The sequence below is a fragment of the Argentina anserina genome, chromosome 6, assembly GCF_933775445.1.
Source record: "Argentina anserina chromosome 6, drPotAnse1.1, whole genome shotgun sequence".
NCBI lineage: Eukaryota > Viridiplantae > Streptophyta > Magnoliopsida > Rosales > Rosaceae > Argentina > Argentina anserina.
The window spans coordinates 22,112,274-22,130,419 of record NC_065877.1 but is presented as its reverse complement, the minus strand read 5'-3'; the positions used below and the strand labels follow the sequence as shown (position 1 = coordinate 22,130,419).

General features: G+C 37.0%; 1 protein-coding gene across 2 annotated transcripts; it reads left to right on the top strand.

Annotated features, from left to right (window-relative positions):
- Nucleotides 1-13,130: 13,130 nt before the first annotated feature.
- LOC126798518 (probable receptor-like protein kinase At1g80640) lies at nt 13,131-17,100 on the top strand. 2 transcript variants are annotated; one of them, XM_050525518.1, is made up of 10 exons: nt 13,131-13,367; nt 14,040-14,210; nt 14,315-14,565; nt 14,664-14,796; nt 14,905-14,968; nt 15,059-15,155; nt 15,229-15,331; nt 16,319-16,437; nt 16,516-16,605; nt 16,689-17,100. In XM_050525518.1, exons 1-10 carry the CDS (start codon nt 13,187-13,189, stop codon nt 16,839-16,841), a joined length of 1,362 nt encoding a protein of 453 aa, XP_050381475.1. In that variant the 5' UTR covers nt 13,131-13,186; the 3' UTR covers nt 16,842-17,100. The 2 variants fall into 2 exon arrangements, with proteins under 2 accessions (XP_050381475.1, XP_050381476.1); XM_050525519.1 differs by having other exon boundaries at nt 16,319-16,442; nt 16,689-16,830.
- The last annotated feature ends 1,046 nt before the right edge of the window (nt 17,101-18,146 follow it).

Below are 18,146 nucleotides of genomic sequence, written 5' to 3'. Positions count from 1 at the left end.
TAAAAACCATAAAAATATAATTCAACCGAGTGCACGAGAACCATATTTCAGAAAATACATCAGTTACTGACTTACTGCCTACAAATTATATTACAGTCAAAACAAAGAAGTTTCTGGCATCAAAATTATGGTCGATGTTATGAGATTTAAGATTACAAGTTGGTTGTAATTAGATCGTAAACCCTAAATATTAGAACTCAAAAAATATTATGAACCCTAGAAACACATAATACGTACTATATCAATTTATGGAGATAATAGAATTACGGAATAACAAATTCATACCTTGTACGAAGCCTATAAAAAGATGTTTTGCTCAACTATAGGATCTTCACTTTCTTCCATGTTGTGTTGGGAAAATATTTTCGCCTCTTTAAGACTTGTGTTGTGGAATTAATGACTCATTTTATTTTATTTATTTTCATTTATATTTAAACTTTTAATGTTTTTTTAGTCATTTCACATGTGTTAATTCAACGTTGGTATGAAAAAAAAAAAAAGGAAGTGTGGGTGTCAATTTAGGATGTATGAATATAAACTCATTTATTCAAATATCTGAAAGTTATTTAACAGTGTGAACACATTATAATTTTGTTTTTGGTTTGAAGTGAATGCATTATAAAGTTATACACATTTTTTTGTCCAATATTAACTCTTTCACACGGAAATCAGTTAGGAGTGATAAAATTCATTAAAAAAAATTGTCATCATGGCTTACCATGCTATCATCAAACACCATCATCTTGTAGATCATCATATATACATCATGGATTAGTGGATGTGGCTCCACATCATACACCACCATGCACCATCGAATAACAGAAAGTAGATCTATCCAACCCAATATGTCCAGATTTTCAACCCTTTGCTGCAATCTGAAAGCTATTAAATGCTAACTTGTACGACCCTAGTACTACTATATATATACAAGAGAAGAGGACCACAAACAACCTACACATGTATAACAGCTCTAGGGCATTATAGAATCCGCACTCATAAATTGCATTTGCTCAAGCAAATGATAGGGCCACAAGCAAATTTTGCTTCAAGCAAATCGATTTCATATTTTGCTCAAGCAAATCAATTTTTTCACACACCCATTTACAATTTGTTTGAGCAATTCAATTTTTTCTTATTGTGAAATAATTATTTTTTTTACCAGATATATTTACAACCAATAATAATGTGTCACGTGTCATTATTGACTCGATATTATCCAAAATTTCCGATAAGATTTTCGACTAATAGATAATTGACAGGTGTCACTGCCACGTGTCATTGTCGCTAAAATAATTGGAGCAGATTTCCGATAAGATTTTCGACTAGTAGAGTATTGACACGTGTCACTGTCAGCAAAATAATTGGACCAAATTTCTGATAAGATTTTCGACCAATTTGCTATAAAAACGTCTAATATCACTCATTATAACTCATCTTTCAATCTAAACACTTAGCAACATTTCCTTATTGATCACTCTGATGAATCCTTTCAGCTTCCACAATTTTTTCAGGCTGAGACAACGTCAACGAGAAGAGGATGACGATATGGAGCAATCATTCGTGAATCAGGTGGTCATGGCGGAAGCACAACACGATGATGAATCAACACGACCAAGTGGTTCACGTCGCGGTAAAAAACCGAATAAGCCACGTCAAAGGCTATTTAGGGGACACAATCTCATGGAAGATTACTTCATCGAACGTCCAATTTTCGACGCTCAAGACTTTCGTCGGAGGTACAGGATGAGCAGAGACCGATTCAACATCATCATGACGGACCTCTGCAACCACGACATGTCTTGGCATCAAAGAGAAGACGCCACTGGTTTGCTAGGGCTACTTCCCCAACAAAAGATGACTGGGACTCTACGAATGCTAGCGTACGGGTCAGCCGCAGATCAGTGTACTGAAATTACAAGGATGGGGGAATCGACTACCCTGAAATGTATGAAGGAGTTTTGCAGCCAAGTTGTTCATCTCTATGGTCCAAGATACCTCCGCAATCCAACACCGGCAGACCTCACGCGACTACTAGCTAAAGCAGAAGGCCGAGGTTTTCTAGGTATGATTGGAAGCATCGACTGCATGCATTGGGAGTGGAAGAACTGCCCAACCGCCTATCAAGGGGCATACTCGGGCCGAAAGGGTCGCCCAATGGTTATCCTAGAGGTAGTGGCCTCGTATGATACGTGGATATGACACAGTTTTTTTGGCTGTCCTGGAGCTAAAAATGACATTAATGTGCTCCACCTATCGAATGTGTTCTCAGAGATCCTTGCCGGAAGAGGCCCAACTGTCGTCTACGAAGTCCACGGACAGAGGTACACCACAACTTATTATCTGGCTGACGGAATATATCCAAGGTACTCTACATTTGTCAAAACAATTTCCAATCCCCAGACGCCGCAAGATAAGCTCTTCGCAAAGAAACAAGAGGCATACCAGAAAGATGTGGAGATGGCATTTGTCATCTTGCAATCTCGATGGGCAATTATACGTCATAGTTGTACATTGCACCACAAATCGGTAATGACTACCATCATGTTAGCTTGCATTATATTGCATAACATGATTGTTGAGGAAGAGTATGTGGATGATGAGGATGATGATGAGGAAGAAGAAAAAGACTTGCAAAACCCATCGAGGGCTTTCCGGGTTTATGATGGGCCGGTGAATGCACAAGGGAATCGAGTTCTTTTTGAGCCAATCAGTAGAGATGGAGCTAATATACAACGGTTTCACGACCGTGTTGCCGATCTCGAATCCGCTTACATCCATCGAGAGCTCCAGAAAGACTTGGTGAAACACATTTGGAGAGTGGAAACCGGTGAAATACTTTAAATATGTTTTATTGTGTGTTTTCATGATGTTTGTGTTTAATTATTAAGCTTGTGTTTAATTTCAGTATGTGTTTTAATTTAATGTGTATTTCAATTTCAACTTAATAAATAAATTGCATTTTATTTCTCAAAAAATTTAAATTACATAAAATGACGAGCCAAGCCCAGATTTATTCTTAGTACAATACTATAACTACTATGGAAAAAGCACGCGATTTGGGTGATAACAATCCGAATATGTTTCATCGGTAGGTTGATCTTGACTAGCTTCTCCTTCATTAAGGATTGCTAGTTTCCTCTTGGTAAAATACCTTTTCGAGATTGGGGTCATAGCCTCCAAATCCATTGTCATGATCCTTGTGTCATTCTCTTGTTTCTTCAATCGTAACTCTTCTTCCGCCCTTGCTTCTTTCCGCTTTTGAATGTCTATGTACTCCGCATAATAATTAAGCTCACTTTCATTATGGGCTAGCCTCTTGGTATGCCATGATGCTTGGTCACTTGCAATGGTATGCAAAACCTTCACCCGTTGCTCAATATGAGTCTTACCCTGTTTCTTTTGGCGCCTAGCTTCCTTTGCCGCCTTGGTTCCCATTGGTCTAGGTGGACTCGATGGAGCTGCTGTGTTGCTTTGAGGTGTCTCATTCAATTGGTCGTCATCCAAATTGATGGTTGGAGATGATTCAGTTGTGGAAGGAGTACCGTGGTAACTACTTGCATATGGAGATAGAGTAGTAGGTAGCACCGCAACGAAAGATGGATGATCTTTAACCACTTCCCAACATTCAAAGTGTGTAAACTTTTTCTTCTTGACATTATAGTAACATGATTGAGCTTGTCGTTCATGATGTAAAAAACTTATATTAGGTATTTATTTAATTACATAATTTAAATAAATTAGATAAAACAAATAATGTAACAAATTAAATATATTAAAACAAATAATATAAACAATGCTACATATTTAAACAAATTAAATAAAACAAATAATGTAAACAAAATTAGATATATTAAAATAATTAAATATGTAAACAATGCTACATATTTAAACAAATTAGATATAAATTACATAATTAATTCATATAATCAATTAAAAATTATAATATATGATAAAACAATGTACTTACTTCGTCCATCAGCGAAGTGCCGCTAGCTATACGTTGTCGTGATGCTGCCAAACATTCGCCCCATTTTTGCAAGAGTAGCTTGAACTTGTTGTAGTGAGAAGCGAGCGCGATTCGGGTCCTTGGCTCCTTCGGAGGTTTCTCACCTGGTGCTAGCACCCAATTTTGCATATAATCGCCATGAATTGTCTCCCACAATTTGTCCCTCTTTTGTTTGTTACCGTCATATTCATCAATGCTATGACGGACAAAAGAAATGCACATTTGTAAATCTTCGGAAGGAAGCCAATGAGTGCCCATTGTTTTGGAAAAAAATGCTAAACGAAAAGAGAGAGGAGATGGAGGAAGATGTGAAATTTGTTGTGCACAAATTGGTGTGAGTTCATAACAAATTGAAGTAGTATTTATAGGCAATTTTTTGGGAGAATTTTGAAATTTTGGGGATTTTTTTACAATTTTTTGGGTTTATTTCCGTTATGATCAAATAGTAGCCGTTGCCAATTAATTCTGGCCGTTGGATCGAAATTTCTGATTCAAAATGGAAGGCCCAGATCAATTGGACCGTTGGCCAATCAGTGAGACACGTGGCAGCCATTCATTGGCTCGCTGTTTTTTTTGGCGTGTGCAACGCACGCGCCTAACATAAAAAAAATTCGCCCGTGCCTAACGTCACCCACGGGCGGTGGGCTCCGCCAGGCGAACGAGCAAACGCCGGAGCAAAATTTGCTCGAGCGATCGGACGAGCACCGCGGCTGGGTTGACTGGGCGAGCAGCTCGCCTCCTCCTGCTCGCCGGTGCGAGCCTCCCTTTCTCCTGCTCGAGCTCCTCCGGCTGGTCCCTCCTCCTGCTCGAGCACGCCGGCATATTTGCTCGCTGGTGTGGATGCTCTTGGCTCTTAGTACATGCACCAAGACAATACAGCTAATTATGAAAACTAACGACAAGATTAAGAGCTAATCTTAATTAGAGCAGGAAAAAAGGGATTAAAGACACTGTTACAGATCTAATCTTCTTTACACAATCTACAACATAAGACGAAAGACCAAATCAAATCAAATCAAATCAAATCATCAAAGTTCATAAATTCACATTTCAAGGAGTTTGAGCAGATACACCACACACTTAACCAAATCAATTGATCAGAAAGTTACCCTTGAAGGAAAAAACGAAGGACTTATGAATGAAAAACCACAAGTTTTGATTCTCATGGCTGGAGATGTTGATTCTAATCTCAGTAGAAACTAAAACTACGACGGAGGCGTGAGTCGCAGTCCATGAGCGTCGATTGGAAACAAGAAGTAATTGCTAAGATATTTGGCTTGATCTGAACTCATTGATGGCCAACAGAGACGTGAAGAAGTTTGTGAGGATGAGAGGGAGAGAGATATAAAATTTGCCAAACAAGGTTAGCGGTGGGTATCAAAGGAAGATGACACCAATATCGGCAATATGATATATATTAGGGTTTAATTGGAGGGTTTGTGTGATATCTATGTATTGATACTGTAATCAGTGTGAAATACACTTTCAACTCTAATAGAAATCCTTGTCAAGTAAATTGAGTTTGAACTTGCCCTTGAAGATGTACACGGATGTTTGTGTGTATTCTCTATTGGTACATAAATCTGTATAAAATAGCCATAATCACAGAAGTAAAAATATCTTTAAATAAACTAACATGTAATGGCTACTAAAATCAGTATGAAATATGATTCCCATGGATAACCGTATAAAGTGTTTTACTTTTTACACAAAATTTTGTGTCTATAGTTTTTATATACAAATTTTGTTGGTTATTGTTACTGTTTAAATTTTTGTGAACCCCAACATACATATCTCACACAGTTTTTTTTTTGTTTGTATTAGCGTTATAAATGGATATTTGTGGCTTGGGCGAATAAAATCAGTGTGAGTAAGTTTTTTGTGTGGGGAACCCCATTCCATAATTGTGTGTTGTTAACCTCAAGAGGAATCAAAACATGTGGGTCCCATAATACAACTCGGATGTTCTATTTTTATGGAAAGGGTTGGTATTCATTTTGATTCAGTAGTGAAACATTAACTATTCCCAAACTAACTTTTTGATTAAACAAATCTAATACTACTCGTTCCAAATTCATCCTAATTAGACCTCTTTTTTTACCCATCTCAAATTATTTTTTTAAATCAATCATGATTCTACTTCTCATTTCGAAGAACAAGTCAATAAGATGAGCTCCTTCTCTCTCACTTATTCCTTCTCTTTCCCATTCGTTAATTCCTCCTTAATCCATTCAAGTTTAGTAAATGTGCAGTAATGTTCATGCGAGCTACCCGAATATTGTGGTCCTTGAACTTAAATTTTATATTAAACTAATTAGTGACGTTTATGTATTTTGGTCTTAACTCTGTTATGTATGGTATCAGAACATGTCATCACTTTCAACCCCTTAAAAAGGGCATATTGTGGCACTGACTAGCAAGTTATCAGACATGTAAGTCATGAATATAATCCCACATCTCTTGAGAAAGAATATAAGCTCTGCTTATATGTGTAATGTCAACTTTCTATAATGAGATGATTTTAGGGTGAAACTTTAAGAACAAAAACGTGTGGGTCAGTACGCCCAAAGAGAACAATATTTCAACTATAAGGACTGCATTGTTGATGTGGTCGTGGTGATCACACATCGTTTCAATTTGATCTCAGATTGAAACTAAAATTTGGGCAGTGCGGCCAACAAAGCCACTTACCAGCAAAGGATTGATGAAGCGACAAGACCTATTAGAGTCCAAGGTGCAGTAGGATTCTGTCAGCAACTCAGCATTGGTGGTGTGTTGCCCCAGACAATATCCTTGGTAGTAATGTGAACTTTTTGGGCCGGTCCTTGTCTACTAGGTTTTCTCCAGTGGGTCGAATTTTATTTTGTTTGCAAAATAAGTGGGTCAGAGCTAATGCTTTGGGCCTGTATTTTTTTTATATGCATGTTATTAAATTACAAGCTAGTCTTCTTCCACCCGTCTGTGCATGCGAAAGGACCGTGCTCGTGCATCAAATTATTTTTTTGCCTATTTAGTTGTATATGAACTCGCTATTTCACTTTCTTTTCTAGTGCATATTGTTTATCTGTGGAAAGAACAATTTTTTTGGGTTGTATGAATTTGTTTTGATAACTTGACAAAAAAAAGTTTTATTTTTCTTTTTGTTTGTTTTTTACCAGATTGTCCGTGTAATATGTTGCTTTTTATAAAAGCAGCTTTTTTAAAGAAAGGTGATTATAGTTAATGGCAGTTTTTTTTTGCCAATATAGTTAATGACAGTTTCATATGCCAAATTGCCTTAATTAATAGAGATAGTTCTATGCTGACATTAAGCCACTCCTGTCTTTTGGTATGGTAACGGGGGGCTGGATCGAACTGCATTTCCTATGTGCCTTGAGCTCCTTACGTCGTAAATGATCGTAATCTCCAGTGTGGCCGGATAAGATTTAATGCCATTAGTTGGTTTCTATGTGAAAGCTGATAATAATAGTAACCAATGGCTCCGTATGGGTAAAATGTTTCTAATGTGTCAACACAATTGTGTATTGAATAGAGTAGCTAAAATTGCACTCTTCATATTTGCTTGTTAGAATATATTAGTTTTGTTAAGAGACTCATTGTTATCTTGAGATATTTTCTGTGCTTATTGTAATTTGGGATCCATGCGTGTATTATGTCCCCACCCCAATGTATTTGAGGACAGCCGTACAAGTTTCCATTTTTTTAAAACACCCCTCCCCTAGGGCTCGTCAACGGGCCGGCTCATAAGTAACGGGCTCGGATCGGGTCTGGTTTTAATAAATTTAAATAAGTGGCGGGCCGGGCCGGTTCAGATATTTTCACAAATACGAATATTCAAGTCCGCCCACTTAAAGCGGGCCTTGCGGGCTTGTATTAGAAAAAAATATAATATTTTAATTTAAAGGTTTGAAACAATAAAAGAATTATTAAAAAAAAGCATTCTTAAAAAATTCACAAATAAATTATAGTTTCGAAATATTGTCGATCGACACTAATTGATGTAATCGATATATATATTTAGGGATCCTGTAAAAATTTCATCCAATTCGGACTTCGTTTAACCGTCGGAATTTTCGGTAAACAAAAAAAATAGGCGTTTTCACATAATAAAACCTCATTGACCGGGGCTTTGCCAAATGGTTTTTCTCGTTGTGACCACGCACGATCGGTGACAAAAATTAGGTGATTTCAAATATGTAAACAACTTTCTGCATTCGCATCTTGGTAATTGGTCCCCCCTTAGGGCATATTAGTGTTGTTTTTGGTTTACCGGAAATTCTGATGGTCAAACAAGGTATGAATTGGATGAAATTTTAAAATAATTATTAAATATATATACTGATCACATCGGATGGTGTCGATCAATTCCAATAAGTTTTTCATATAGTCGCTTCATAATGTGATAGTTTTATTATAAACCTAATATAAATGTTATAATACATTAGTGGACACTTCGGCGATCGACAACTCTAATTCAAAATATGGTCGATCGACACCAGTAGATGTGATTGGTATATATATTTAGGGAACCCGTAAAAATTTAGTCCGTTTTGGACATGATTTGACCGTTCGTACCAACGGTCAACTAAAAACGAGACGTTTTGATATATTTAAACCTCATTGACCGGGGTTTTGCCAAATAAATTTTTTGAATTCAACCGCGCACGATAGGTAACAAAAATCAGGTGATTTCATATATGCAAACGGCTTTCGGCATTAGCATATTTGTAATAGGTCATCCTTTAGGGCATATTAGTGGTGTTTTCGATTTACCAAAAATTCTGACGGTCAAACGAAGTCCGAATTGGATGAAATTTTTATAGGGTCACTGAATATATATACCAATCACATCGGCTGGTGCCGATCAATTCCAATAAGTTTCCTTCATATAGTCGTTTCATAATGTGATAGTTTTATTATAAGCCTAATATAAATGTTACAATACATTAGTTGACACTTCGGCGATCGACAACTCTAATTCGAAATAGGATCGATCGACACTAGTAGATGTGATCGGTATATATATTTAGGGAACCTGTAAAAATTTCGTCCGTTTTGGACATAGTTTGACCGTTCGTACCAACGGTAAACTAAAAAAGAGGCGTTTTGACATATTGAAACCTCATTGATCGGGGCTTTATCAAATAGATTTCTTCAGTTCGACCGCGCACGATAGGTAACAAAAATTAGGTGATTTCATATATACAAACGGCTTTCGGCATTCACATATTTATAATAGGCCCTCCCTCAGGGCATATTAGTGGTGTTTTTGATTTACTGAAAATCCTGACGGTCAAACGAAGTCCGAATTTGATGAAATTTTTACAGAATCACTAAATATATATACCAATCACATCGGATGGTGTCGATTGATCCCGACAAGTTTCTTTCATATAGTCGCTTCATAATGCGATAGTTTTAGTATAAACCTAATATAAATGTTATGATACATTAGTGGACGTTTCGGTGATCAATAACTCTAGTTTGAAATATGGTCGATCGACACCTGTAGATGTGATCGGTATATATATTTAGGGAACCCATAAAAATTTCGTCCGTTTTGGATATTGTTTGACCGTCCGTACCTACGGTCAACAGAAAAAATGGCGTTTTGACATATTAAAATCCTCATTGACTGGGGCTTTGACAAATGAGTTTCCTTGGTGCGACCGCACACAATCGGTGACAAAAACTAGGTGATTTCAGATATGCAAACGAATTTCGGTGTTCGCATTTTGGTAATGGGTCTTCTCTTATGACATATTAGTGTTCTTTTCGGTTTACCGGAAATTCCGACGGTCCAACGAGTTCCGAATTGGATGAAATTTTTACAGGGTCACTAAATATATATACCGATCATATCGACTAGAGTCGATCAATCCCGAGAAATTTCCTTCACATAGTTATTTCATGATGTAATAGTTTTATTCTAAACCTAATAAAATATGTATGTATAATATTTTATTATTTGACGTGCTTTTACGGGCTAGGCCTTACGGGTTTTTGGCGGGCCGGGCTGGGTTTCACACCTCTAATTTAAGCCCGACCCTCTACCGACGGAAGCGGGCTTTCTCGAGGGCCGGGCCAGGTAAAAGCCCGTCGGGCTTGTGGGGCTCCACGGATTTTTCAGATCTGCGGGCTAAATGATGAGGCCTACTCCCCCTACGACCTCAATTTTAAAGAACAAACATGTGAGGTTTTTCTTAGAAAGTTTTACACATTGTGCGACTCAGCACATGACTATTGATAATGCCGACCATGGGGCAAGACCAAGTACGCTCAAGTCTAGGATCCTACATTTTAAGGAGCTTCAATTAAAGAAAAAGAAGAGAGTTAAATTGATTAATTACTATTTTTAGTAATGAAAAGTTAGCATTATCCACTAAACATCATGATATTAAAATAGAAAATTACTAAAAATAGACCGCATTTTGAATTAATTAAAAACTCACTTTTCATATTTCTTTTACAAATTAAGACATAAGTTTAAACCCAAATAATAAGTAAAATAAAATTGATTAATTAATTAATGTAATAATATCAAAAATACATTTATTTTTGTGAAAGTTATCAAATGTCACTCATACAAATTTTTATCCCCTCATTGTTTAGTTTTTTCCGGCAAATTTAAGTTTTCCGGCCAAACCACCGACAATTTGGAGGTGATCCGATATATAAAGTTGTTCATTATGTCATGAGCTTTCATTTAAGTACCATATTGCATATGTTTTGAGAAATTTTGAAATTTCAAATTTTGCTCACCAAAAATCACAGTAGCAATTAGTTTCTCAGTCAACAATAGCAACTAGATTTATAATCGACAGTAGCATATACCTTCCAAGTCGACAGTAGCAGTTAGATTCATAGTCGAGAGTAGCATGTACATTCCAAGTCGACAATTGCATATGTCTTCTAAGTCGACAGTATCAGCTAGTAGCAGTTAGTTTTTATAGTTGATAGTAGCAGTTAGTTTTTATAATCGACAGTAGCATATAACCTTTTTATTGATAGAAGCAAACACTATGGGTCAAAAAGAGGAGTAAAAAAGTAAATTATATTAAGACATGTGACAACTTGTCATCATTTGGTGCTATTTGTAAATTTTAGTTCTTATTTGCTTTGACAAATTAAGTAGTGTGTAAACTAAATTTTTGTCTGGTACTTTTGAGTAGTTTGTTAAAATAAAAATAGTCTAACCTTTTATTAAATTAGTTTGTTTCTATATTAAGCCTAACAAATTACCATAATTCATTCATAATTTTTTTCTAAAGCATGTAAGACATCATAAAATAATCGTAATTTGTTGAAATTTAAACTTATGAGCTATTAATATGTAGTAGATGATTTTTTAAAAAGGATTTTCTTAAGCATCCATTTAAGGGCCTCAACATATTTTTCCGCCTTAAGCCTCCTTAGACACAGGGCCGACCCTGACTATTGGCAACAAAAATCAAACTTGAATTTGGCCTTAACCACAAACAAGCCTACAGAGAAGTTCACACGATCAATATTTGACCAAGAAATTTATGCTAAACTACTCTTGAATATAAATAAGATAGTGGAGAGAATTATTTTAAAATAGAGTTGTTTTTTTAACCATTGAATGTAAATCTCAAGCTAGTTGAGCATGGATCAAGAGTGACCGTATAAAAACTGCTCAAAAGTGAAAATTACAGGTAAAAATAAATGTGGCGGTCAGTGGTTGGTTTAGTTAAAATCAGTAAAAATTAAAGAGAAACCGCCTGCGTGTGGGATTGATAGTTTGCAGTCTCCTTTTCGTTATTCCATGGTTGGTTGGTTTAGTCTAACAACACAATTAGTACATATTTGAGATTCCTATTTTAGAGGAAGTTTAGACTACGACGAATTTGGAGATCATCAGTGTTCTCAAACCCTTCTAAAGTTTGTCGTTCTGGTCTGGCAACGAAGCCATGGTCCTTGCAACAACTTGATTTTTCAACATCCTCTGATAGCGTCACCACCACCGCTCCCAACCTAAAAGAGGGGAAAATTTTAGGGTGTGTTGCGTGTTGTTTGTAAGAAAATAAAGCTTGCAAAACACGCGATGTAAATTACCCCATGCAGGCTCCACTATTGTGGAAATCATTGGTTGTAAGAGCTTAATTCATATGTGAGATCGCTCCAAGATCGAGGAGTGTGGGAGCATATGTGTGTTGCCCTCCGGAGTTCAGGCAGGTCGACCGGGTTAAATTTGGAAAGTTTGTCGATAATCAATGACTTAGCGCTGAAGAAGGGATTAGGCCATCCCTACACAAAATGATCGGGGTCTGGAGCTGATCCCTCATGAGCCCAAGACAAGGCTAAACTAGTGCATTGCCATGTTCGATAAGGCTGGCTCCTAGGTGATGGAGTGCCACATAGACCAAATGTGGCAGCTAAATGGCTAGGTCTGTGATAAAATGGTATCAGAGCTCAACACGCTTGTACCAATTGAAGGCAATATATTTATCGTTTAGAGAAATTAGACTTGTATTTTTAATGAGCTCAATGCAAGACGAAACCAGTACATTCCCTTGTTAGATAAAACTGACTCTTAGGTGATGGAGTGCCGCATAAACCAAGTGTGACAACTAAATAACTAGGCCCGTGACAAATGGTATCAGAGCTTAACCCGCTTATACCAATTGTAAGGCAATAGCATTTACCGTTTAGACAAATTAGACTTGTCTTTTCTTCAGGTAACTTGTCTCCGACTATTTTTTTACTAAACATCTAAAACCCAAAGGACATAAAGCTTTGTTCTCTGCATTTGGGTAGGGGATGAAGAATAAGTCTTGATATGATATTTTGGGTAAAGCATGAAAGCCTTTCAATTGAAGAGGGTCGTGACATACTCACGAGGAAACCATCCCCTGTCCACTATCAACATCATCATCCCCAACCCCATAACTTTCCAAGAAATTTCATCCTTTTGATAGATAACTACCACCCGATTTCATACCACCTATAACATATTGGCCTTTGGTTTCATACAAATCACGTAATAAAGCGCTTTCTTGGTTTCCCTGCAACACACTCCACTTTATGTTTTTTGTCTCCTCCTCCAAACATATATGTGTGTAGAGATAAAGATTCAAACTTTGAATACTTTCACTACAGAAGAAGAACTGAAGAAGTTCCTCCAAACTCCAAACCCCTCATTTTCATTGGTCTGTGGAAATGGGGGATATGAGTTTCGCTGCTGTGTTAACATCCATGTGGGTCTTAACCACCGCTTTGATTGTGACCATAACTGAGGCTAGGCCAGACCCAACAGATTCCACTCCATCTGGCCACATTATGCTACTTGAGGAACATCCCATTACTCACTTTTTTGCTAAAATGGAAGCTCAATCTCCAGGTATTTCAGCTCTCTAGAGTCTCCTTCTGTTTTAGCTTTTAAGTTGGTTTCTATCCTTTACTTCAGTTCTGGGTCTATTCATTCTGCCACTGAAACTCCAGTTTCATAAATGGGGTTCTGATTGTTTCAAATTGTTCATGTCAGAAGCATTCATGTTTTTTCCTTTTTTCTTTTTCTGTGGATGCTTTGCTTGATTGCTGAGAAAATATAGGGGGAAAAGAAAGAGTAAATAAATTTGGAAATATCCAATCCAGGTTCTTATGGAAAGTTAAAGCAATTAGAACATTAATACTTTTCATATGCTGTGTAATATGTTTTTGTCTTTGTCCTCTCATGTTATTGTATAGACAATGTGGGGAAGGAAAGAGATTGATTTTGTGGATCTGTATAACGTTAATAATTTTCTGTAACACAAAAAAGCAAAAGGTTCTTGTCGATTGTGACTGTGAGCTATTTGGATTTTTAGATTAAGAAGAAGCTAAATTTCCTTCTGCTTATGCCTAGAATACTAGCTTTTTTATTTACACCTTACCCTGATTCTCTTAAGCTTCGAAGTGCGTGATTTCCCCATTATGGACTTTATATTTGCATTTGTTCATATGCTTATTAGTATCTCGTCTGACTCAGACTCCTGATTTTTGTCTGGAATTTTGGCAAATTTTTGTTGAACAGGAGTTCCTGAGGTTAGAGTGGTTCATCATCAGGATTTGAACAAGAGCATCCTAATAGCACTGATTGTTGCTTCCACACTCCTTGTTGGAATTCTTCTGTTCCTGTCATGTTGTTGGATCTATAGACAGAAAACTTCGAACCACTCCAATGGGAAAAGGCAAAAGACAAATGGTATCCTATGTCTTTCAAATTTAAGTTCCTACTTTATTTTCAAGTCAATAATAATACTCATAACATCTCTTGTTTTCTTTTCTCTTATTTGTATCCATTTAAAGAGGTTCCTACAGGGATGGCATTGAGTTCACTTATGGTTGACTCTAATTCCCTGAGGCTGGGGAGTAAGAAAGGTTCGGTGGTTGTGTTCAGTTATCAATTGCTGGAAGCTGCAACGAACAAGTTCACTGAAAGTAATATCTTGGGTGAGGGTAGTTCCGGACCTGTTTACAGGGCTAGTTTTGATGGCAAATTTATTGCTGCTGTTAAGAAAGTAAACAGCACAAGACAGGATGCCGAAAGAGAATTTGAGGTAATTTCATCCAAAACTAGTTCTGGATTCGTTTTTCCGAATCTGACTCTTGATGAGGTCCCTTTTTTCTTATATATATAGATTGTTTTAATGTGCAGAATGAGGTCAACTGGTTGGGAAAAATCCGTCATCAAAACATCGTCAAACTTCTGGGTTACTGTGTTCACGGAAAGACAAGGTTTCTTGTGTATGAAATGATGCAGAATGGATCATTGAAAACGCAATTGTATGGTATGAACTTTCTACTGTTATCAAGTTATGTAGATGAAATAAAAAAACATGTGCAAATGGTCTCAGTGTCTCATATGTAACATGATTTTTGTCTATCTAATTATGAAGGACCTAGTCATGGATCAGTTTTGACATGGCATCTGCGATTAAAAATAGCTGTTGATGTTGCCAGGTAATTCCATATATCTAATTGTCGACCCCCTCCTTTTTTCTTTTTCATTATGTATATAAACTTTTTATTGCATCACGTATGCTCATTTAGGGGATTGGAATATCTTCATGAGCATTGCAATCCGCCTGCGGTGCATAGAGACCTGAAGTCATCTAACATTCTTCTCGATTCCAATTTTAATGCCAAGGTTAGATCCTTGCATATCTTTGTTTACCACCATCAAATATTTCTCATCCAATGAGAGTTTTCTTTTATTGTAGCTTTCAGATTTTGGTCTTACTGTCAATTCGGGGTTGAAGAGTAAGGAGAACATAAAGCTATCAGGAAATTTGGGCTGTGTGGCACCAGAGTATAATTTGGATGGTATGTGAGATTTAGTATGACTGTCAATAACTTAATATACTTTATTATTGGTTCTCATAGTTACTAATTTAAAACCAGTTATTAGGATTTGAAGCTCGTCGCTCTTGCTTGAGGGGGTGAGTGTGGGATGGGAATGGGTTAAATCCTAACTGCAAATGTGAACAAGAAAATTCAATGAACTTTACCAATATGGTTGATTGTCTATAAAGAAATCTTGCATTTGTATTTTGGCCATGCATGGGTTAGATATGTATGCAAAGTTATGCATACCTTCACATTAATGAATATGAATTTGGTGGTGACGGACTATGAGCATTATTCTAGTACAAATCATCTGAACTTCCATAAAGTCTTGAATAATTGTGTCTGCAGGGATTAGCTTGGTTTGTCATATTTTGTAATAAATAAAAAGTTAATATCTGAAACTACTAATGATGAAGTACTTGTTTTTGTAATGTTTGATTCGTTGGATTCAATTTATATTTTTTTTCCGGCCTATTTTATCAAAATATCTTCCCTCCTGTTATTTGAATTACTCTCCCTTAGGTGAGTAGTCAATGTACTCATCTGCAGACATAATTTGAAAGTTTCTCAATTATGGGCTAACAATCAGACCCACTGTACCTTCTGTGGGTTCAAGAACTGTTGTACTTTTTGTCTTTGCTGTTGGGAATTTGCAATTAGTTTCTGTTTTGTCTCAGCATGTAGTTTTTACATTCCACTTCTTCCAACTTCTAAGGTGAAAAAGTGTGAAGCAAAAAGTCTCCCAATTATCTATAGAAAGGAAGACAAGTATCTATAAACTTAGCGGTTGCTTTCAAATATGGCTGATGAGTCATCTTGGGATTTTAGCAAACTACGTATGTTCCAGAATAAGGAGTTATAATCCATTATTAGTGTACATAACTATATCCTTGGGTTTGCATCTTTATGCCACCTATATGGTTGGTTCAGTGATTGTGATGGTTCCTGTAATCTTTTTTTCAGGTAAGTTAACAGACAAAAGTGATGTCTATGCTTTTGGAGTAGTTCTTCTGGAGCTTTTGATGGGAAGAAAGTTGGTGGAACATAATGCAGCAGATGAATCCCAATCTATTATCACATGGGTAAGGTACTTTGAATCTATATGCTGGCCTACACAAGTAGTTGGAGTATAATGATCCAATTGATTCCTTGACATGCAGGCCATGCCCCAGCTCACTGACAGATCAAGGCTTCCGAACATTGTGGATCGTGTGATAAAAGATACCATGGATTTAAAACACTTGTACCAGGTCCATTTAAAACACTGTTGATACTCTTAGACGTGTTTGTTCTTGTATGAGTTGCTAAGTTGAAGTTATTGCAATATCAACAGGTCGCTGCTGTGGCAGTACTATGTGTCCAACCAGAACCGTGTTATCGACCTTTGATAACAGATGTATTGCACTCGCTAATCCCTCTTGTCCCTATGGATCTTGGAGGGTCGTTGAGAATTGCAGACTGCACACCCGCCAAACCTTCCAACTGATCAACTGTGCGCTGTGACTCGTACATAATCCAGGCGACAGATGGTCACATTTCTTGTTGGTGAACAATGGTGTGATGTGGTGATTATCACTTGTTGTGTTATGCCAATCCTTTTTCTGTATCTTTTACCTCAATGGATCAGATCAAGGAAAGTTTTGCAGTTTTGCTTAAAGAAATTTAAGCCTCAATGTTCCATCTGTTTGTAAATTGAACCAAATTGAATGTAGGCGTTTCATAGAAATGAGAAGTATTTTATTTTTGGGCTACTTGTGACATGCTTTCTTCAATGCAGTAATTCATTGTGAGTGTGATATTTGCTGTGACTAAATGGAGATTCTTTTTGAACTCTTTGCTCGGAGTCTTGGCATGAGTATGGAGGGGTTACAAGGGATCATTTGCTTTCCATCGGTAATGTAGGTGGATCCCGCTTTGGCGGCTGCCGGCCGGCAGTCTGAAATGATGACTTTATACTATATGGAGGTTCATGACTACTGGATCCCTGTTATTTAATTAAATCAGAACCACATTGTGTACTTCCAGTCCTTGTCAGAGTGTCAAACTGAATTTTCTTTACCATTCTCTTGTTGCTTTGTGGGGTTTCTATATGCTCCTCTAAGATTTATTTCATCGCTTGTGGAAATCAGTCTACAGATGAAGCCTTTAACAATGTTAGTAAATTGTAGTATTGCATAACTGGCCTACAGCATGAGACGAACTCTTTTGGTTTTACCAACTGTTCTTATATGGCAAGTACATTCTGTATCTAGGTGTTTTTGTCTCAATCGATTTCTTTAAATGCTTTCTGTCTCCATTCACTTGACTTGAGCCTTTCCAAGCTTCTTGTTGATACTTATGCCCAGAAGAATATGACACGACCAAACATTTGGATCTTAGCCATGTAGGAATCAACAATACAATAACATAAAGTGCATTTCAGGAAGGATAGTAGCATCCGCCAAACTAAGAAGGGGATGAACAATACTATGAGACAGTTAGTTGACACGAATATGCAACAAAGATGTCACGATACTGTCAATGCTTTTTGTAAATTATTACAACAAATTATTTTCGATTAGCACTAAGTAAACAACTTCTACTTAAACTTCCCTCTTTTACTCGATGTTCTTTTGTTCTGTTTGTTCACATATATTTCAGGGAAGCAATGACCTTTTCAAGCTGGCTTTGCACCAAGAGCACCAAGAGCATGCTCGTAAAAATTGTACACCCCGGCGGGCATGTGGAACTTCACGACTGTACGGTTCTTGCAGCAGAGCTCATGCACCGGAACCCGAGATGTTGTGTTGCC